The sequence below is a fragment of the Haliotis asinina genome, chromosome 7 (genome assembly GCF_037392515.1).
Source record: "Haliotis asinina isolate JCU_RB_2024 chromosome 7, JCU_Hal_asi_v2, whole genome shotgun sequence".
NCBI classification, from domain to species: Eukaryota; Metazoa; Mollusca; class Gastropoda; order Lepetellida; family Haliotidae; genus Haliotis; species Haliotis asinina.
Window position 1 is genome coordinate 1,833,236 of NC_090286.1, and position 23,799 is coordinate 1,857,034.

The following is a 23,799-nucleotide window of genomic DNA, read 5'->3' on the forward strand; positions in this document are numbered from 1 at the left end:
GGCTTGACGAATGTAGACTGTGTTAGAGCTAGGCAACATGGCCTGTAGTGTCGGCTGGAAGGATATAGACTGTGTTACAGGTAGGCAACATGGACTGTAGTGTCGGCTGGATGGATGTAGACTGTGTTACAGGTAGGCAACGTGGGCTGTAGTGTCGGCTGGAAGGATGCATATTGTGTTACAGGTAGGCAACGTGGGCTGTAGTGTCGACTAAATAGATGCAGTTTGTGTTAGAGGTAGGCACCATGGCCTGTAGTGTCGGCTGGAAGGATGTAGAGTGTGTTACAGGTAGGCACCATGGGCTGTAGTGCCAGCTGGAAAGACGTAGACTGTCTGAATATTCCTGCAGAATGTTTTAAAGGAATGAAACACGGAGTTGGGTGTACTGAACATAATCTTAAATATGAAGCAACGAGACATTGAGCAATACTGGTTAGAAAATACAGAATACGAAGCCCGGAAAATGACATATTATCTTTGAACATTCTTTGGTATGGAATATGGAGCTGGATGCGTTAAAAACTGCAGTTCCCGGAAGTGTAATGAAGCAGGGAGCCCCTGTCCCCGGGATACAGGCCGATGTGATGGAGGATGTCAACCAGGATGGGAGGGATTGGATTGTACATCAGGTGTGTTACACTGTGACCTCTCCAGTGTGTGCCATTCAAAACAACGTGTGAAGGACCAAATAGTGCATTATTCATGTCATATTACAGAACGATTGTGACAATTTGATACAATTGCTTATCTGTCGCGGTTACACCTTACACGTGGTAATGTGATACTCATTTAGGAAAGAAAGCTATTCACTATACGTTTCCGACGTTTATCACGCTGACTGTCATTAATCACACTTGCCAAAAAGAAACGCATAACCAACGCATATCAGTTTACACTGACGTGTTTTATATAATCGGATGACACAATAAATAAAGAATGTACAACAACAAAATTTTACACAGCGTTCGACACATGTTTCCTCCACTATATACTCTCATTAACTGCTCTCGAGGACATCTGTCTCTGTGACGTCATTGTGTCACGTACGTCCTCTCACGTGTGTGCCATTCATCACAATATGGGAAATATGTGCTTGAGGTATTCATGGATCATTGAATCATGATTATGACAAGGTTATAATCCACAATAGTATGATATTCCTGTAAGAAATAAAGGTGTCCTGTACGCTTCCGGCATTTTAGCACCCATGTGTTCATTCATCAAAATCAAATGGTGGTGGGACCAGGAAAAGTTCATATATATATATATGTGTGTGTTGTGGTACCTGGCAGTTTAGATCGTAGCATGCAATATCCATTAGCTGATCGCCTGGTCCAGACTCGATTAGTGTCTCATACCTGGAATATCATTGTGTGCTCGTCAAGCAATAGACAAATTATATGTAATTACTACCACATAAATATAACAAGAAATCTCGTTGAAGCACCAAAGCTCTCTTCTCACATGAGTAGCAGTTGCCTCCTTGCTGTTAGTACTGGCAAACATTGCAGTGTGTGTCCTTATGCTTATCTTACAGAGTGTACACTAAACGTGAATTATGGCCCTGGTTGTCATGGTAACTGCAGTGCCATGAACTGTAAGGAAGTGTCTGGCATGTGTCCTCGAGATACGGGGCAGTGTGATGGAGGATGTCAACCAGGATGGGAGGGAGTGGACTGTACATCAGGTATGTTACAATGTCACGTATGATTTTTTCAGTGCAATATGGAAGTCTGCTGCTATTGATGGCAATTGTGTCAGGACTCAGTGTCTGAACTTTTCATGGATTACTAAATAAAAACATTTGTACAATGACAGTGTTATCCATGTATTTGTCGACTCAAAACTTTAAGATTATTCATTATATCAGAGTAGTTAAAAGTGTGTAACTTTGCTGCATGTCGCATAGGATATTTGCAGTGTTTGTCCCGAAGCTTATCTTACAGAGTGTACACTAAACGTGAGTTATGGCCCTGGATGCCATGGTTACTGCAGTGTCGGGAAGTGTAAGGACGTGTCGGGCACATGTCCCCGTGATACCGGGTGGTGTGACGGAGGGTGTCAGCGAGGATGGGAGGGAGTGGACTGTATGTTGGGTATGTCATGTTCTCGTGCAAGATGGTACTACTGTAAGAGTTTCATATACACTTGCAGTTTGTGTCGGTATCGACGATTAACACAAATCAAATGCTTAACATTGCATTTTAATGTGCACTTTTATATCAGGTTCTGTTCCAAACAGTGAACTTCACTGCAATCTAAGAGCAAACAAACAAATTTCTCAAGATGGCTCTTTGGAATGCTCAAGCTGCTTAAAATAAAACAATTTAAATTGCTGATACAATCTTGGATGACAATTTAGGCATTCTTTTCATCACTGGATCATGGTTTTCAGAAAATAGTGATGAAGCCAAAATTGCAGAAATTACTCCAAGCTCTATTTCTTTATTCAGAAGTCTGGAGTAACTCGTGGTGGAGCGGTGGCACAGAAACACACTGACAGTTGAAGCTTTGAATCGAAATACAAATTCTTTGAACACTTGGATATTCTAACATCAAGTTTCTCAACTTCCCTCAGAGTAATCTGCCTTTACCAAAATCCTCCATCTCGGAAAAACAAACTAATTCTCAATGACTTTCACGACGACCTGTACATACTCTTTTCTAAATGTGCCAAACCTAAAACAATGTTTATTGTTGCCTTCAATATTGACATCGCTGAAAATTCAAAGTCAGAGATAAACAAGTTGTTCGACTCATGAACGAGCATTCTCTCAGACAGCATATTACTGATCCAACTCACAAGCCAGGACATATACTTGACTGGATTGTCACCCCCGAATTAGATACCTCAGTAAGTGCAGTCACAGTTGGAGAGAGACAAATGTCGGACAAGTAAACATGGAACACCCTCCTAATCAAACCAGGACAATTTCCTGTAGAAACAGCAAAGGCATGGACATGGGCAAATTCAAAACTGACTTGCTTAACGCAGCTGTCATTGACTCCTCTAATATCAACATCTAGAGTGAACGTTTCGTAGCTGGCCTAAAGTCGGTTATAGACAAACATGCACCATGCGTAGAAAAGAATGCCATTTCAAGACCAAGAAGCCCTTGGTACAATGAAGGAATCGGAAAGTCCAAGTCAGAGCGACGCCAAGCTGAAAGACGAAGGAAGAAGTCCCGGCTTTAAATCCACTGACAGATCTTCAAACAAACACGAAATAAAATCGCCTACCTGATGAAACAAGCCAAGCGTACATACTTTAAAGTATTCAGCTTCGCAGCTACTTCACTTTGGAACGGTCTTCCCATAGAAATAAAAACAACAACCTCCCTCCACTCCTTCAAATCCCTACTGAAGACCCATCTTTCCGTGAAATACTATGAATGACTTGTACATCTACCAGCTACTGCAGTTCTGTTTTGAGATTATACACTGGGCGCCATGAGCATACACTAGTGTATGGACACGGTGCCATATAAATGGACATTATTAATATAATTATTAACATCATGAACGTCGATCTGCGCAACTGGGAACTGATGACATGTGTCAGCCAGTCTGACCACACGATCCCGTTAGTCACCTCTTACAAGCATATCACACAGAGCATTATGACACATTACAGCCTACAGCTGATTACCAGAACATTAATGTCCGTATCTAGCTGGATAGGATCCACACAGAGCATTATGACACATTACAGCCTATAGTTGATTACCAGAACAGTGATGTCTAATATATAGACTAGTTAAGGGAAACATGCATGCATCATGCCTCGCGGAAGATGTGCTTCAAGTCAAAGTAGGAAATTGTATGAGATATATTTTAGTTACTGATGCATCTCCAGCATCTACCACAAACATTGACAGTATTACTTGATAGCTGCATGGCAAATTTTGTAAATAGAATCGTAAGAAAGAAAGAAATCTCTGCTAAAAGCAAAAACGATCGTACAATTCTGACACTGTACCACGAGTCATGTATTTCTTTTCAACAGTATTACAGCTGTACAATTTTGTTTGTAAACAGTCGAGTCTGGCTGGACCAGACAATCCAGTAGTTGTCACCATGTGATACGATGACAGAGCACGTTACTATGAATCGATACAAAATAGTGATGACACCAGGTGTTCGTGACAATGCGGACTCATCTTTCACACCTGTGAAAGCAAATGGAAACTATAGTCAGTTGATAAAGCAATGACCGAAGAAGAACGGAATGATGTATCCTGAAGTTTCTAAAGATGCAACCGACGAGACAGTACCGCTGGTCTCCTGTCCTCTAGTTCAATGGAAGGCAATTGATGAGAATTTCAGATCTTGGAGATAATTGCTGAAATGAACTTCTTGACCATATTATCATGTTTTGGTTTTGCCCTTTCCGATGAATGAGCATAAAGAGACAAATCAACAAGAAGAATGCGTGTCCGCGAATATGCCTTGTTCCTGCGTATCCTCAGATTGTACATGTCATCAACCAGGAGTTGTCCCGAACGTCTTAAGATATGAAAGTTGCTATAAATGTACACTCAAATGAATGGAATCCACATGCGGTTAGTCTTTGTCAGCAAAGAGAGAGTGATTCTTTGATGATATAAAGTAATTATGGTTGCTGTTTGAGGTTCGATACCATTTCTTGGACACAAATCAACCGTAAACGTACGAAAGAGGAATGTTTGGAGGTCTAAAAACTCAAGCGCAAAGTAATGAATATAACGAGTCCAGTTCCCTGTGCTACCATGAACACTTTGGTTTGTTACATTGCACCAATGGCAACTTCACGGTCTTACCTAACCAACCAGTCATCAACGCTCCTAATGTGATGCTTCTGTATACGTCCTTGATTTCTCCTCATCCCACAGTCTAATTCTGAATTTCATTGATTTCTGTGCACCATGCAACGTGATTCCGTTCTGCATTAAATGATGTCAGTTACTTGATGAATCCAGTGAGTTGAGTAAAATCATGGAAGTTGAAACATAACAGTGGCAGCATAAAAAGAAATACCACAATACATATAAAGCATAAATACAGGTAAGTGAACATTGATGAGCTTAAAATTAGCACACTTTAAGTTAGCATATGATCTGTAGTTATTAATTATGATGTCGTGCACTGAAACTAATACAATAGCTCCATGTGATTTCAGTGTGGCAATGTGAATGTGATTCTTGATACACCTTCCAGCTCCACAACTGAGGACGGAAACTAACATTGGTTGCTGACATATCAAGCATACAATTGCATACTACGCCTCTCTGACACAGCTACATTCAGTAAAAGTTAAGGTTCGTGCAACTGGAGGTATGTACGATCAAACCATATTGACCTCTTTGTGTTCCAGTGCAAGTGTGTTGACACAATACCCAACACTTCAAAACAGAGCAGTCACATTACCTCTTTATATACTGAACATGTTTTGTATTCAGTGTAACGTGCAATTTAAATGAGTATTTCGTACTTTGTCCAATGTTCATATTAGTTTGTAAATATGTGTCGGGTATATCTGTCATAATAATAACATATTGTACATGTTGATGGCGATGTACTGCTGGACGGTGCAGTGATGGGAGTAAACCAGGTGAAGTCATTCACCAAATCTGCCCAGAGTCGGTCCTTTGTGGAGAAGCTGTCTGAGAAACCATTGCATCGAGTGTACATGCAGTGTGTGGAACAGAACAGCAATCCAAGCGACTCCTTCGCCTGGATGAAGTCGGCTGGTCTCAAATGTGAAACTGAGGGCTTCCTTTTTGCTGCTCAGGACCAGTCACTTCCCACTCGCAATCGCCAGAATGTGATTCTTAAAGAAAATATCAATATGAAATGTCGTCTTTGCAATGAAGTTACAGAGACTGTCCAACACCTTGTCAGTGGATGCCCTTCCTTGGCACCAACAGCATATCTTAAAAGACATGATGGCATGGTTCGCTGCTTTTATTATCGTCTCCGCCATGCCTGTGGCTTTGACTCCGAGGTCCATCCATGGTACGACCCTGAACATGTCCAGGGCGTCCTGGAAAATGCCAGCTACAAACTTCTCTGGAATAGGCCAATATACAGCCTGAGACGAATTCCTGCCAACAAACCTGATCTTGTTCTTTTTGATAAAACCAATGAAATTATTTATATCATAGAATTTTCTGTCCCTTTTGACAGCAATGTGATTGGCAAGATTCAGGAAAAGCATGATAAATATGCGGACCTCGCCTTTGAAATGTCTCACTTGCATCCCAAGTACACTGTCGTCAGGCTCCCCATTGTTCTCGGTGCCCTTGGTTTGGTACCTCCTGATCTCTTGGCGCAGATGAAGAGAGTGCCCGGTTTCTCCACCGGGAACACAGCCCTTCTGACAATCTGGGTACTACAGAAGGCTGCAGTGTTGGGGAGCCTCCATATTGTCCGGAAAGTTCTTGGTGGGTTGGACTAGGCAGTGTTTCCTGGGAGAAGTCCCATTCGCTGTCTGGGCTGCGTGTAGAGGGGACGAGGGCCCTGAGCTGATGATGAGCTTGACCAGCCTGACTGTGAAAGGATCACCCAAACCCTCTCTGCATTTCTATCTCAATCTGTAAAACATATTGGTAATAAAAAATAGATGTCAAAACACGTACAAGTATGTTTTTTATATTATTCCTAGTTACCGAAAGTGATACATTTAAAAAAATAAAATGATTAAACCAGCGGCGAAGTTGTACATTTCCATCATAAGAATCTAGCCTGCCAAGTGGATTGTATCCAGGTATATCGCAGGTAACTGTTGATAAATAGTGATGATTCCAGGTGTGCAGCCTCGTCCGTGACTGACCTAAGTGAGATAGTGTGAAACTGTAATGCACTTCTATGTTGCGGCAGATATTTGCTGGCGGGGTGTTATCTAGAAGTTCTGCTGTTATCGCAATTCACTTCCTTGTAGTGCTGTGATCTTATTGGGGACGCAATGGAGATGTACCTTGGGACTGCTGTTCTGTTTGTGATCTTTCTTGGACACTGTTCATGTAAGTTTATGCCTATTTTAACATATGTTGAGGTATTCGTTATGTATAGTTACTTGTTACAATATAATACCGGACCTACATGTATGTTGTCTGGTCTTGTATAACTGACAGGTAACCACACACACACACACACACACACACACACGCACGCACGCACGCACACACACACACACACAGAGTAAGTGTGCGTACAACGTACCTGCAGGACAGGATTATGTTGTCTGGCGTTGTTTTACCGACACGTAACCAAAATGTACATTGAACCAATACCCGCAGGACATGTTACAACATACTACCGGGCTTATGATGTCTGGCATTGTTTTACCAACACGTAACAAAGTGTACGTACAACCACTTATTTCACATTCTGCAAATCTGTGTAGGTTCTTAGACATGTGTTTGTCTAAAACGGTGCGTCAGAGAATACTACCGCGGCTAATTGGTGTAGTGATAACTGAGTAGAAACCACATACACTCAACAAGAAGGCGTGTATATACTGTAACAGCTAATACCTGCAGGACAGGTTTAATACTTTTATTGGGGCAACTTCTCAACGGTTGCCTTTGGATGCGTCATTATGTGTCGTCTCTTTCTTCAGTGATCCCTATGTCACCATGACCTTACACAATGCATGTAACACGAATAGTTTGCTGGACAATGTATGTGTCGACAAAGACGGTCATGGTAGATGGGTGTGTCAAATGGGTGTTGAAAACTTTTTGACTGAAATTAAGATTAGTTGTGTTATACGAACATATGACTACCAGGGTAATGTTAGTTTCAGCAGGTTTTGTGAAACACGAGATCAGAAGGCATGTGCAATATGCTAGAAGTGAAGTACTGTCGGAAATACAAGCCGCCTACGCCATGTAAATGTCTTCTCAGTTTCTGTGTGATATGCCTGTTCACGGAGAAATGAGGGTGCTTCAGTTTGTTGATAAGTTACAGACACCTTACCATTGGAGAGATAAAACCGTACAGAAAAATGATGTGGGTATGTTCTTGAAATACATGTAGCCTTGATAACACGAGCAGTGGTATTTGTGAGAACTTGACATGGCATAATTTGTACACCGAGAGGCAAGAGTTTGTGGATGTGTAAATCTCACTAGCCTGTTATCATGGTATGTTTGATACTGAGATCTATATTACACATGCAATGTGCTTACTATAAAATTATAAGTAATATACCACAAAGACATTTATAAACAACTTTGGACTTTGAACTTTAACAAGTGCCATCATGAGTAGAAATCATTTACAGTCAAGCTTATGCAGGTTTCTACAAACTCTATGGGCATCTGTGCCTGCTGTGGTCTTACTCCATAATCACACACATTGGTAAATGCCACCATGTCACACACACTGATAAAAACTGGGCTGCTTTGTTCTGTTCAGTCACCTGCAATGACTGAAAGAAATAGGCGTGTAACCTGCGAAATACATCCAAACGGGTGACCTGGTGAAATGCTGTTCAAAAACAGTGAGTGAGTGAGTTTAGTTTTACGCCGCACTCAGTAATATTCCAACTCATTAATTGTTTAATTCCCAAATTCAATACGTTTTATTATTGAACAATGATCCAATATTGTATGAAGCATTAAAACTCACTAGTAATTCCTTTGAAGATAGCCGTTGAAAGGGCTGGGGTGGTCAGTCAGTCTAGATTGGAAAGGAATGTTAGTGAACGCTATGCATCTTAGCTATGTTGTGACCTTAAACAAACCCTTACTCCCAAGCCCGGGAAAATTTCTAGTGGGTTCGAGATAAAGACAACGTTTGGGGAAGCTGTCATCTAACAACAATGTCACTCTACACAGACACACACAGACACACACACAGACACACACAAACACACACACAGACACACACAGATACCGTTACTGTCGTTGTCTTAGTAGCGGGTAGGGACTGTTAGGGTAATAGGTGACAAGTCCAGTTTATATCTGTAGCTCTTTTGATACTTCCCTGGAAACAGTTAATGGCTGGGGCTTCTGATGCTACCTCCGATAGAGTGTTCCAAAATCCTAGGTGCGCGAAAGGTGAAGCTAAGTAGATGCTTTGCATTGCTTCAGTTCTATTCTGTAGTTGTGCCCTCTTGTTGGCCTCGACTTCTTCCTTTGGATTAAGCTGTCGTCTCCGGGTTGAATCTGTACATTTCCATCATGCCACCTCTTCGCCTTCTGTATTTCAGTTATGTAATTTTGTTGCTTGTTGCTTTCAAGGTGTTCCATAACAGCTTCCCTGGCAATAGACATGGTTTTGCACACAACACTAGTCAGACTTAGAGGGCTGTAGTTGCATGGATTGTCTCTGTGACCCATATTGGAAAGTGGTGTTATGCATGTGTCTTTCCAATAATGCGGAACCTTGCATTCATCCTTTGACTTGATGTAGTGGCTTGCAGATTACTGATGCTGTTTCCTTCAGCACTAAGGGGTGCATGTCATGTAGTCCTGGCGATTTATTCTGTTTTAAGGATTTTAGCTTCTTTTCTAATAATATCTTCAGAGAAAACACAGGGCAGCATGGATGCTCCTTTACATCTGTTTTCAAAGCTTGGGATGTTTTCCCTGTTCTCAGCCGTGAAGACGCTTGTAAAGAACTGATTATGTGTGTTGGCTTTTTCCTTGTCTGTAGTAGATTTTCCCCGTCTGGATTTGTCAGGTCTGCTACAGCCTCTCTTGTGTTCATTTTGCTGTTTGCGTAAAAAGCTTTTGGATTGTCTTTTAACTCCTTGGTTACCTTCTGTTTAAAACTTCCCTTAACTTGCCTGCACATTTTCTTGTCCCTGTTACTGGTTCTAGTATATTCCCTGTAGTCAGACTCCTTCCGTGAAGCTCTATATTGTGAGTATGCTCTGTTTTATTTCTGGTGCTGCTCTGAACGTTTCTTTACACATCCACTTTTCTTTTGCTTTCTTGGATTCGCTCTTGGGTATGTTGCTCCACTGCCACTGATATCTTGTCTTTTAAAAACTTCCAAGCTCCTTCTGTGCCTAAACCTTTCATCTTTTCTTCCACTTTATTCTCCTCCTAGCGTCATGGTCACCTTTTACTACCATGTGCGTTGTGCTTGACTGCGTCCGTCTACAATTTCTGCTACATTTGTAGTGGAACATGATAATATAGGAGGAAGGGTACCATCCCGGGCCTCCTTAGCACTTTACAGAGACTTTACAGAGACTGTCCAACACCTTGTCAGTGGATGCCCTTCCTTGGCACCAACAGCATATCTTAAAAGACATGATGGCATGGTTCGCTGCTTTTATTATCGTCTCCGCCATGCCTGTGGCTTTGACTCCGAGGTCCATCCATGGTACGACCCTGAACATGTCCAGGGCGTCCTGGAAAATGCCAGCTACAAACTTCTCTGGAATAGGCCAATATACAGCCTGAGACGAATTCCTGCCAACAAACCTGATCTTGTTCTTTTTGATAAAACCAATGAAATTATTTATATCATAGAATTTTCTGTCCCTTTTGACAGCAATGTGATTGGCAAGATTCAGGAAAAGCATGATAAATATGCGGACCTTGCCTTTGAAATGTCTCACTTGTATCCAAAGTACACAGTCGTCAGGCTCCCCATTGTTCTCGGTGCCCTTGGTTTGGTACCTCCTGATCTCTTGGCGCAGATGAAGAGAGTGCCCGGTTTCTCCACCGGGAGCACAGCCCTTCTGACAATCTGGGTAATGCAGAAGGCTGCAGTGTTGGGGAGCCTCCATATTGTCCGAAAAGTTCTTGGTGGGTTGGACTAGGCAGTGTTTCCTGGGAGAAGTCCCATTCGCTGTCTGGGCTGCGTGTAGAGGGGGCGAGGGCCCTGAGCTGATGATGAGCTTGACCAGCCTGACTGTGAAAGGATCACCAAAACCCTCTCTGCTGCATTTCTATCTCAATCTGTAAAACATAATAATATAATATAATATAATCTTGGAAAGCAAGTTCGAGACAAGCTCCAGAATGCCCAGATTCAGGATAAACTTCGGGCCGAGTATAAATCTCGTTTAAAGAAAATCTGGAGTTCAGAGCTAAACGCTCGAAACAAAGCCAAAGCCACCAATACTTTTGCTGTGCCAGTCCTTTCCCATTTCTTTGGAGTAGTTGATTGGACAAAATAAGACATCCAGGGTCCTGACTGCCTGACTAGAAGGATCATGTCTGATAACAGAGCACACCACCCTCGTTCCTCTCTTAATCGTTTATACATGCCAATCAATTCTGGAGGTCGGGGTTTGATTAATGTGGAAGCTCTTCATGATAGAATTCTATTGTGCACTTTTGCACATATTTATTTATCAGATGATCCTCTGGTGATGCACGTCAAGTCTCATGATGAAAGCAAGGAATTCAACAGATATTTTAAGCGGGCCAAGGTTGTTGGACACAATTTGAAATTTGAAGTTGATTTTCTTGATGGCGATGTACTGCTGGATGGTACAGTGATGGGAGTAAACCAGGTGAAGTCCTTCACCAAGTCTGCCCAGAGTCGATCCTTTGTGGAGAACCTTTCTGAGAAGCCATTGCATCGCGTGTACATGCAGTGTGTAGAACAGAGCAGCAATCCAACCGACTCCTTCGCCTGGATGAAGTCGGCTGGTCTCAAATGTGAAACTGAGGGTTTCCTTTTTGCTGCTCAGGACCAGTCACTTCCCACTCGCAATCGCCAGAATGTGATTCTTAAAAAAATAACAATATGAAATGTCGTCTTTGCAATGACTTTACAGAGACTGTCCAACACCTTGTCAGTGGATGCCCTTCCTTGGCACAAACAGCATATCTTAAAAGACAATTTTAAATGCTGTTAATAAAATGAATCGTGAATTCTGGCAAATGTAACTATTACAAAACGTTAATACTTAGAACACATGTTGACATATGCCAACTTCGACTGATGTATTAAACCTACAGAATATTAGTTATTTGGTATCAGGGTTATGATAATTAATCCAGAAAGTTAAGGTGGATTCGAATTATGCTATGATCTGATAATATCACTAACGTAGAAATTCAGGAGAATTGGACGTACCTTAGCGTTCTCAGGATCCCCAGCCAAGTGAGTGAATGAGTTACAAATGGAAGTCACATTATTTCGACAATATCATGACTGAGAAAGTTGTACACTTATAAATGAATAACAGCAAATTTAGATAATATACTTACCTGTCTGCAAAGGACTCGATTACCACAATACAAATTAAAAAACTTCTAAACTATTTCAACGGTTAATGACAATACAATATAAACGAAGGCAATAGATCTTCAAAAGCTGAAGGTAGATCACCATGCTAGGGACCACAGGGGACTTACAGTACATTTGCCTTCCCTATGGGCTCCCCAGTCATTACATTGTTCGGACATCTTATCTTAATAGGAACGAATGGGTCAGAAGGGAAGTGACACCGAAATCCCTAAAATCGATAAAATCCACCACAGTGTCGACCAAACAGGTGTAATTGGTAAAGGTGTGAAACAGTCAATTACAGGGGCGGTGATACTGATCATGATGATTAGCTTATGTGACGGGAATCACATTGAATCTTACACTGAATTCTTTTGGCAGATAATTGACAATGGTCGTTCTTTAGTGTTGACACATTGTTGTTAGTATATTGCTGTATTCTTACTTCAATCGTATTTCCTGATGAATGTAAGGTGTGTTATGTGCATGGAAATATTTGTTCAAACACGATCCAAGTTGTAAATTGTAAATTAGGATCACCATTAAGTGATAAGAGACAATGCGCCCTTTACGACCAGCTGATGTAAAGCCTCTACAAAGAAATATGTTTCTTTCAAGTTCACTGTAATATTTCTGTTGCAGGCGACTGTTTGTCTGGCACATACGGATTCCAGTGTGGCTACCGGTGCCACTGTCTCCCCGGACATTGTCATTCTACATCCGGGTGCGACCCAGGAAAATGTTCTCCAGGCTGGTCAGGAGCAACCTGTCACAAACGTATGGAGTGCCTTATGTCTTGGCATTATTCTTGTATGACACCTGTGTTGCAACAAACATAATGTTAACTAGTCACCAATATGGTCAGCAATATTATGTGACTTGGGGGATGTTTTCCTTTTCCAAAAGAAATTTACCAATTGTCTAACCTTTGCTTTCAACTTTGAATCTGGGGACTGTCTATAGATCATGCTTGAATCCAGGAACATTGTCCAGGACATTCAAAATGCTGCTTTGGAAACAACATTGGTTAGATTTCATGAAACTGTAATGTTTAAGGTTTTGCTTGTCTTTCGTCCCTGACTGCACTCTCTGTGCTTGTCATCACCCCGGTTGTCTCCCCTATAGGTGCACAGTCGTTTACTTCTGTGTTCATCACGTGCAATCCTATATTCCTCCGTTGCTTGAAGGCGTTGTGTTCAGTTTTGTAAAAGTACATCTCGATACCTACATCGAAATCTTTGCTTCCATTTATGTTCACTTTGTGTTTACAAGTAGGAACCTTCATAGAACGGACAGGAGCTTGCTATTTATTTACATACCTCGTGTGACCTAGTATTTACACTGGTAGCCATACAACTTTCGAATGTAACGCGGAATATTGACCTTTCATGAAAAGGTCAACTGCAAGTAATGGAAAAGGACAGTCTGAAATTCACTTCAGACAAAAAGGTGGTGATTCAGTTCGGGCCATCATCCAGATTAGGGAAGTGTACTTTTGATCTGTTGGGTCAGCAGACAAAACATCAAAAACGTCTATCAAGAACTGGGTGTTTACCGTGATTCCTCCTTATCATGTAAGATCATGTGAGACACTGCTGCATGTCCGGTCACTACCACGTGAGGATCATCAGAGTGTGCAGACATTTGCTGACGAGAGACGCGGCTGTCTCCCTTTACTGCAACGGTTGGCTCTGTGGAATCACGCGTCAACTGATGAGGTCTGGCATTGCCATGCTGAAACAGCAAACCTGGGCCACGTTGCTGCATAAACGTTCACAATTATGTCCTTGTATCTCACCCCATTCAAGCTACCATCAATGATGTGTAGTGGCTTCCATCCTTTAGTGATAATCACACCCCATACCATTACTCCGCCCCTCCAATACGATCTCCTTCCATCGTAAACGTCGGTGTTGCTGGGTCAGAACTAATCTTCTGGCATCGGTTTACAAGGAAGATCGTGCAGTTTTCATAGTAGTTCTGCAAAATATACACAGCTTTTTTTGAAACATGATTCGTTTACAGTCAAACGAATCATTAAATCTGTCGATATTGGGCTTTGTGACGCACTGATTTGGGATATAAGTTTTCCCATGATGCTTGAATAAAGGGCCGAGAAAAACGTAGTGAAATCCACCCATCATCCTACGTGACGCAGAGGTCACACATTCTTTCTTCAGATAGAACTGTGTGCCATCTACCTATTTCTATACGTAAACGTTGGCAGAACGTTCTAACCAAGAGCAGTTTAAGAGCTAAGAAGAAAGGGATACATGTGAACTTTTTTTCAAGGACATATTCAGTTTACAATACGCGATACGTTGTACCCTTAGAAGAATTCGAAATCTCCGCGCGCCATGGGTTGCTATGTCATGTGACCGTAAGGAGATAATAATGTGTATTTCATTGGGAAAGACAGCTTGTAGCCAGTTTTACTAAAATGGTTTCCACAGATTTCATCAGTTTGGACTGATATTGTTTATACAGGTTTCATACATAACATTTGGTATACAATTCTTGACAGCCTTTATACTTTGCTAGATAGGAGTCTAGCCCAGAAATATATCATACGACAGTTGATACGGTGAATTAGGCGCTCCCTTCTAAGTTATCCATATGGGATGTATATAATGAAGTTGTTCTCTTGGCGGGAAGTAATTTCCACGATTATCGTGAGAACAAAGTTGCTTGTTTTTCTGACTGCCGAGTCAGTTGATGACTATAATGAAAAGTTAATGACTGAAAATGTTTCCGAGATCAAGCGTCATCAGTTTTATAGAGATCTTGTGCATACGTTTCTCAAAAGTTCCTTCACGCACACTATAAACCAGCAAAGTGTGCAGAAATGCTGTTATTGTGTTCTGGGTGATGTTTCAGACATGTAAGTTCGAATTCAAATACAGATGAAACAAATAACAATGCAGAAAAAGAGACAACAACATAATATAGCAAATATGTTTTTCGGCGGTCATTAGCATTTTGTAGCTAAATGAAAAACTATCGTTACATCTCTCCTCAATATTGGTGCAACTCTATAATCTGCAAACAACTTGTATGGTTAAAAAACAAAACAATATTTCTGCTCCTAGGCCATGACGGAAGACTACGTGGCCGCCATAGACCAATGTTTTGTAGACCATTGTGTCGCCGATAGATTGTTGTGATGTGAGAGCAGTATCCTTCACGCAGAAATGTAACGTTGTCTTCACCAGGGCAATTTAACTGCAGTTTGGCACAGATAGTCACGATTATTGTCCACCTGAGGGAGATAATACCATTGCTATCACGGCGCATGTCTTTATTCAGCATCTACAGAATGCGAACATTACAGTGCTTCAATCAACTTTCATATCTCCCGATAGCAATCACATCAAACATTTGTGGGTATGACCTCTGGCGACGCATATAGGTTAGCAGAATTAATGCGCGAAAATACATCTATGCGATGTATATATTTTTTAAAATATACACATCAACCGTTATAGAATTCTGAGCTGCCTCATAATGCATTCAGATCAGTAACAGGACGTCAGAATTGCGAGCAATTCCAGTTGTTCATGAACCTGTCCAACACTCCTAATGGCAATCTGTCAGCAGGAGACATATTTAAAACTGACGGATACTTTTGACCTGAGCCACTTCAATGCATACCATTATTTTTCAACTCCGGATGATAGGGCCACTGGAGGGTCTCCGATCCTAAGCAAACAGAATATTATCCATAGCCCTGTTACACTTACATTACCAACAATAGAAACACTTATCAGATTCATGTTTAGAGACACTATTACAAAGTTTTGATTGTATTTGGACATCTGAACAATTTCTTTCTCGTGGCGCGTGGCTATTATTGTTCCCATGCCTAAACCTGGAGGAGGTCATACTGACCAATTTCACTAACAAGCCGCGTTTGCAAAACCATAGAACGCATGATAAATAATCGACTTGGTACAATGAAAGCAATAACCTGATAACATATACACAATCGTAAAACGTTTTCGTAAAACACCATTTGTGTGTAATCCTTAGTTAAAAAATGACATAATTAATAAGAAAAATATGCTGTGTCGATCTCTTTCGATCTTGAAAAAGCATACGACACCACAAGGAAACATGTTTTTTCAAAAGACTTCCATAACTTTGGATTACGAGGCCGCTTGCAATTTCAAGTCCCTGTGGGTTAACCCTATGTGATCATTGCAAACAGGATCCGGGTGTTCCACGGGGCAGTATCAAGATCAATCGTTTATCCAAGGCTTTAAATGATTCAATTAATGCACCACCTTATGTGGATGAATTTTCATATTTCTAGTCGCGGTAAACTAACCATCCTATTGAAAGAAAACTGCAGTTGTGTTTAAACAAAATACACAACGGTGTCTTGATTACGGCTTTAAATTTTGTAAATAAAGATATAATTGTATACATTTCACAAAAAGTACAAATCACAAAAAGACTCTGAACTCCTATTGGCACCCGTGGCGAGCCACCTCCTCGTGGTGGGTGCTGGGTAACGCCAAGAGCTCGCCAACACCCCCGTTGTGGACCCGGGGGTATATTTGGTCCACCAACCCGTTAGCCGTGGGTTGCGGCCCTGTGTCGGTGGAGGAGGGGATCCTGGTGGTTGAGGGCAATAGGGGCCTGGAACCGTGTTGCTATTGCCTAACACACCACTTTGGCCCTGACTTCACCTAGACGGGTGGTCGAATGGGCCCGGTTCGACCAATCGGCTGGTCACGCCAAGCCCTGTGCATGGTGATTATATTTGCACAGTACATTATCATTTGGGTCTTGGACATTTTTTATTTGCAATGTTTAAATTATTGATAACTTTACGTTTGTGTGTTCTACTCTGTAATATAATTACATTGCCTAGAGTCCCGTGCCAGAAGGCGGTGGCTCATGGGCCAATCTGGTGACGTTGACCTCCAGATTCAACATGTGTCCAATTTCTTGTCACGGGCAGAACCACCCTGGCATTTAATATGGTATACAAATGTTGCTATTTGTGTCCTACTCACTAGAGTATAGCATCCCTGTATCCCTGGTGTCGGCATCTAGGATATCCGATGCTATTTGACACCGTCCTTGTTGACACTCCATGGTGGGTGGGGAGCAAGGATGCTGAATTATTTTCTTTTCATCATGGCTCAACAACAAGCTGGTTCATCTCGTCATGAAAAGAAAAGACGTCTTGACGAAATAGATCACCCCACAGAGCAAATTCAGAAAAATATAGATTCATGGGCTCGGTTTCTTGTGATAGAAGCTGCGGATTTTCTTCCTCTTAAACTCAACCCTTTTGCCGTTTCAAAGGCTATATCTGGTATTTGTGGTGAGGTGAAAAATGTTACTCGTCTCCGTAGTGGCTCACTTTTGGTGGAATGTTTACGGAAACAACAGTCTCTAAATTTGTTATCCATCAAAACATTTGCAAATGTAGAGGTTCGTGTTTCTATACATAAAACATTAAACTCATGCCGTGGCATTATTCGTGACAGGGCACGTTGCCTTGCTGATATGTCTGAAGAGGACATTGCTTTAGAGCTACAAGATCAGGGAGTTTCAGCAGTGAAACGGTTCACCTTTAAGAAAGACGGCATTGTTACAAAAACTAACACCTATCTCTTGACCTTTTCCCGCTCTTCACTTCCAACATCTATCAAAGCAGGTTATTTCAATATCGGAGTGGATGTGTATATCCCAAGTCCACTGCGATGTTACAAATGTCAGCATTTTGGACATGGCTCAAATTCTTGCCGGAACTCTGTCGTATGTTATCGTTGTGGCGATAGTCATGACGGGTCTGACTGCAAGAAAGATTACAAGTGTGCAAACTGTAATGGTGCACATCCCGCTTCTTCAAAATCGTGCCCTGTGTTCCAGCGTGAGTCTCAGATTATGAAACTTAAATGCGAGAAAAATGTCTCATACATGGATGCCAAAAAAATGCTAAATCAAACCTCTACTCCTTCAAACATTACCTACGCTACGGCAGTGAACTGCTCTGTGGTAGTGTCCTCTACTGCATCTCAGACTGACTTGTCTTGGGTCAAGACGGCAACACCTATCTCTTCAGTTTCAGCCACTATACCTACTGCCACTGTTATTCATTCTACATCTGGTTCTCAGACTGATGAAACTGAATCCGAGTCATCATCTCAAAAGACTGTTTTGCAACCAGCCATCGATAAATCTAAAAAGAAGAAAGGAAAAAAGATTAATAGGGATAAACTACCTGTTGTCCCCACAGTTCCAGAGGTTCCTCTTGAAAACTCATTTGGACCTCTGGCTATGGAGGTAACTCCATCCTCACAAGATAGGCGGAGAAGCTTATCCTCCTCACATTCACGAGAGAGATCACCAATTGAGGCGCCATGACTCAGTTGTCTACATTAATGCAATGGAATTGCAGAGGACTAAAAAATAATTTCAGTGAGGTACAATTGCTGATACAAGATTTACAACCGTCAGCCATATGTCTCCAAGAGACATATTTAAAATCTACAGATAACTTCACTTTAAGAAAACACAGTGATTACCATTCCTTTTCTCCCCCAGGAGATAGAGCAACAGGAGGTGCTTCTATCTTACTGCGACAGGGTATAATACACAGCCCTGTTCCACTTACTACCAATCTTCAGGCTGTAGCTGTTCGACTGACCCTGCATATTGCATTGACTCTGTGCAGCTTGTATATCCCTCCGTCTTCTAATATCAGACAGTCCGATCTTCAAAACCTGTATGATCAACTCCCAAAGCCATTTATCATCATGGGTGACCTTAACGGACACAGTCCGCTTTGGGGAAGTGCCGACACTAATACTAAAGGTAAAATCCTTGAGGAATTTATTTCCGATAATAATTTGTGCATTTTCAACAACGATTCCGCCACGTATCTACATCCAGCTACGGGAACATATTCTTCCCTGGATCTGTCACTTACCGATTCAAACTTGTATACTGAATTTGAATGGATGGTCCATGATGACCTATGTGGGAGTGATCACTTCCCCACCCTTCTGAAAACAAACAATCCTGGTGATGATCCACCTGTATCTAGAAGGAACTTCGCCAGGGCTGACTGGTCATTATATGAAACACTGTGTGTTGAACACTTGAAGCATGATCTTTTCAGGAACAGTCAAGATCCCATACTGTCGTTTTCAGATCTTCTAAATAAAATAGCTGACAGAGCAATTCCACAGTCCTCTGCAACTCCACACATTCGCAAACCATGGTTTAATAACGAGTGTAAACAGGCCAGAAAAAGTAGGAAGAAAGCTGAAAAATATTTTCGCAAACATCCGACGGTCCATAATTTAAACAGAGTTAAAATCTTCAATGCCAAGGCTAGACGTGCGTTTAAACAGAATAAGCGTCAGTCTTGGCGGAACTATATTTCCCAAATAAATTCTCGCATGCCAATTTCAAAGGTGTGGAACATGATCCAAAGGATAAAAAGTAAAGGATATAAATCGACTGTTCAGCATCTAAAGGATGGTGATAATGTATTAACTAATAAAGATGACATAGCCAATAAAATTGGCGAAACACTTGCCAAACATTCTTCATCATCTAATTATGCTCCTGAGTTTCAAAAATATCAGAAACAACAAGAGCAGAAAAGGATTAATTTTAACTCAGACAACGGTGAAGATTATAACGAATTATTTTCGTTACATGAGCTCCATACTGCCCTTGAGCAAGCTCATGATACAGCAACAGGGGCTGATAACATACATTATCAGCTCCTGAAGCATTTGCCTGAATCGTGTTTGGAAATCCTTTTAGAAATTTTTGATCAAATTTGGACTTCAGGTAATTTCCCACCTTCCTGGCGTAATGCAATTGTAGTGCCTATTCCAAAGCCTGGCCGGGATCATACTGATCCGTCTAACTACAGACCAATCTCCTTAACAAGTTGTGTCTGTAAAACCATGGAACGAATGGTAAACAATAGATTAACATGGTATCTTGAAACCAATAATCTTATAACAAATATTCAGTGTGGTTTCAGGAAAAATCGTAGTACAATTGATCATCTGCTACGATTAGAATCCTTTGTTAAAAATGCTCTGGTAAATAAACAACATGCAGTATCGATCTTCTTTGATCTCGAGAAAGCATACGATACAACTTGGAAGCATGGCATTTTAAAGGACTTACATGACTTCGGTTTAAGGGGTCGTTTGCCCCTTTTTATATCACAATTTTTACAAGACAGGCAGTTTCAAGTTCGAGTGGGTTCTACCCTGTCTGATCATTATAATCAGGATCAGGGTGTTCCACAAGGCAGCATTTTGTCTGTAACACTTTTTAGTATCAAGATAAACAGTTTATCCAAGATTTTAAATGATTCAATTGATGGATCACTTTTTGTGGATGATTTTAACATTTCATGTCGAGGTAAAAACATGCATACTATTGAACGGCAAATGCAGTTGTGTCTAAACAAGATAAATAAATGGTGTTTGGAAAACGGCTTTAAATTTTCTAAGTCCAAAACTAACTGTATACATTTCTGCCGTAAATATAAACCACATAAGGACCCTGAACTGTATCTAAACGGCTCACCTATTAAAGTTGTAAAGGAGGCCAAGTTTCTGGGTCTTATATTTGACTCCCACTTGACGTTCTTGCCGCACATTAAATCCCTCAAGGTTAAATGTTTGAAGGCACTCGACTTGTTAAAAGTTGTTTCCAACTCAAAATGGGGAGGCGATCAAACCACCCTACTTCACTTATACAGATCACTCATTCGCTCCAAACTTGACTACGGTTCCTTTGTATATGATGGAGCCTGTAAAAGCAGCCTGAAAATGTTAGATTCTATCCATCATCAAGGTCTAAGATTATGTCTTGGATCTTTTCGAACTTCTCCCGTTGACAGTCTCTATGTCGAGGCAGATGAGCCATCTCTCACTCAGCGACGTTTAAAATTATCTTTACAATATGCTACAAAACTATACTCTAACAAATCTGACCCGGCATTTGATTGTGTCTTTAACCCTCTTTATGAGGATTTATATAACAAACAGTCTTCTCTTATTCCACCTCTAGGGCACAGAATTAAACCCTTTCTTTCTTTATCCGGCATTGAGCTGGAAAACATAGCTCCCTCGCGTCTTCTTTCTTCTCCTCCTTGGCAGTTGGTTAGGCCACAAGTTGACCTAACATTAACTTCATATAAAAAATCAGAAACTAATGAATTACAATACAAACAAGAATATAATCAATTAAAAACTAAATATAGCAATTACAAACCTTTATTTACAGATGGTTCCAAGGACGGTGGTGCAGTAGCTAGTGCCACTGTCATAGGAACCAGAACAATATCTTCTAGAATTCCAGATAACAGCTCTATTTTTACTGCAGAAGCTAACGCGATACTCACGGCTCTTAAATATATTGAAAGACACCCTATACATAAACAGTATATAATCTATTCAGACTCTCTTTCTTGCCTTGAGGCTATTAAAAACCTCTCATGTAAACATCCACTTGTAATTGAAATTATTGAATTGCATAATGATCTTGCCACTGGCCAATACGACATCGTCTTTTGTTGGTTACCCAGCCACGTAGGCATTTCCGGGAACACAATGGCTGATCTTGCTGCCAAGGCAGCACTCAACAAATCTGTGACACCACTTCTTATTCCATACACTGATTATAAAGCTACAATTAGATCGTATATCCGAGATCTGATGCAAAAGAGGTGGGACACCCAAATGGGTGTAAATAAATTACATGCAATAAAACCTTATATTGGTTATACCCACTTGGGTTGTCAGTCCAGATTTGAGGAGGTCATTTTGAGGCGATGTCGTATTGGCCATACGAGATATACTCATGAATACCTTTTGAAAGGTGAGGATCCTCCATTCTGCATCCCTTGTGATGAAATCATCACAGTCAAGCATATCTTGCTTGACTGTGTTGAGTATTCCATCACAAGGGATCAGTATTTTAATTCACAAACTATGAAGGATCTTTTTAGCAATATTAGCCCTCATTTAATTATTGCATTTTTAAAGGAATTAGATTTGTTAATTGAACTGTAAATAGATAAATATTTTAAAATTGGAAGATTAAATTAGAAACTCAAATCGTTCGTGGCTGTACCCTCAAAGGGGGTTGAAGTACCGTAAAATTATTGTCCTCCCGAGAGGGTACATAAGTCCAAAAACATTTGGAGTAAATTTCAGTTTTCCATCTTTTTAATCGTAGAATAAGTGTGTTTTTAGTTTATGGCTAGATTTGTCTACAATTGCTAACAGCTGAGGGGATGATGTAAATCCAACTAGGGTCCATGCAGGAAGCAAATGTACTGTAAGTCCCCATGGTCCCTAGTATGGTGATCTACCTTCAGTTGTTGGCAACCTATAGCTCATTTTTATATTGTACTGTCCTCTATAGATGCATTGTTTTAGGTCTATTCACTAGTTTTACATTCTACCCTGTGATATTCTAGTTAGTTTTACTGTCCTTCGTCGACAGGGTTTTACAATGTAAGTGCTATTAATTCATTTGTATTATCCTAATTACTCAATAAATGCTCTCGTCACGATATGGCTGCAATATTGCCGATGTGACGTTAAATATTAACTCACTCACTCTGAACTCCTATTAAAGTTGTAAAGGAGTTAGGTCTTATTTCAGACTCCAATTTAACCTGGTAGTCGCATATTACATCCTGTAAAAATAAATGCCTGAAGGCTGTTGATCTGATAAAAGCCGTTGCTAATTCAAAATGGCATGGGAACCAAAATACCCCCCCCCCCCCAACCTCATTTATATAGACCACAGGTCCATTCGGAATTTGATTATGGCTCCATCGTAAATGGCAGAACCTGCAAAAGCAACCTAAAACTATTAGATACTATACATCAAGGTGTATGAGCTTGTAGGATTTTCAGAAGTTCTCCTATTGACAGTGTCTACATCGAGCCAGTTAGCCATTCCTTAACAAGCGCTGAATAAAAGTAGCTTTACATTATATTACAAAACTATGTATGCTAACGAGTCAACTTTGCTTTAATCCTGCTAATGGGGATTTGTAAAACAAAAGGTTTTCTCTTGTTCCACCTCTTGGTATAAGAGCGAAACCTTTCCTTTCTGCTGCTGGCATTGAGCTACAAAACATGTCCCCTTTCCATACACATCCTTATTTATAGATGGGTCCAGGGATGGTCTCAACCATGGCAGTACGATCACGCAACTGCAGTGCCCGGACGTACCGATCTTGGTCTGCAGTCTGCCTGTACGAGAACAATCATTTATTATACCTGTTTGGTTGCAAAGAGCTGCAAGCCATGTTATCATGCCGAGACTAACATTCCGACGCCTGGGAACAGAAGATTGGTAATCTGACTGACCTTGAAACTCCTTCAAGACGAATGCCAATTTCCGAAAGTAATCTGGATTTTTATTGCCAGACAGTGCGTGCTCTTTGCTGCACAGTTTCAACTGTATGGTGATTTCTGTTGCGTAGTGGCGATGCCTTTTTAATCCTTGTGAGAAATCTCATCAAAATTGACATTGTCATGTAAAATCAATTTTTTTTCACAGTGCAATGTTATCAACACTTTTGTTACATATTTTGACGACAGT

General features: G+C 40.9%; 1 protein-coding gene across 1 annotated transcript in view; it reads left to right on the forward strand.

The window, feature by feature from the left end:
- The first annotated feature begins 500 nt into the window (after positions 1–500).
- LOC137291164 (multiple epidermal growth factor-like domains protein 10) overlaps positions 501–23,799 on the forward strand; it is a 31,855-nt gene continuing 8,556 nt past the window's right edge. Inside the window, exons 1-3 of the mRNA XM_067822454.1 lie at positions 501–629; positions 6,920–7,001; positions 12,826–12,960. Coding sequence (XP_067678555.1) covers positions 501–629; positions 6,920–7,001; positions 12,826–12,960 — 346 coding nt within the window. The remainder of the gene's footprint in view (positions 630–6,919; positions 7,002–12,825; positions 12,961–23,799) is intronic.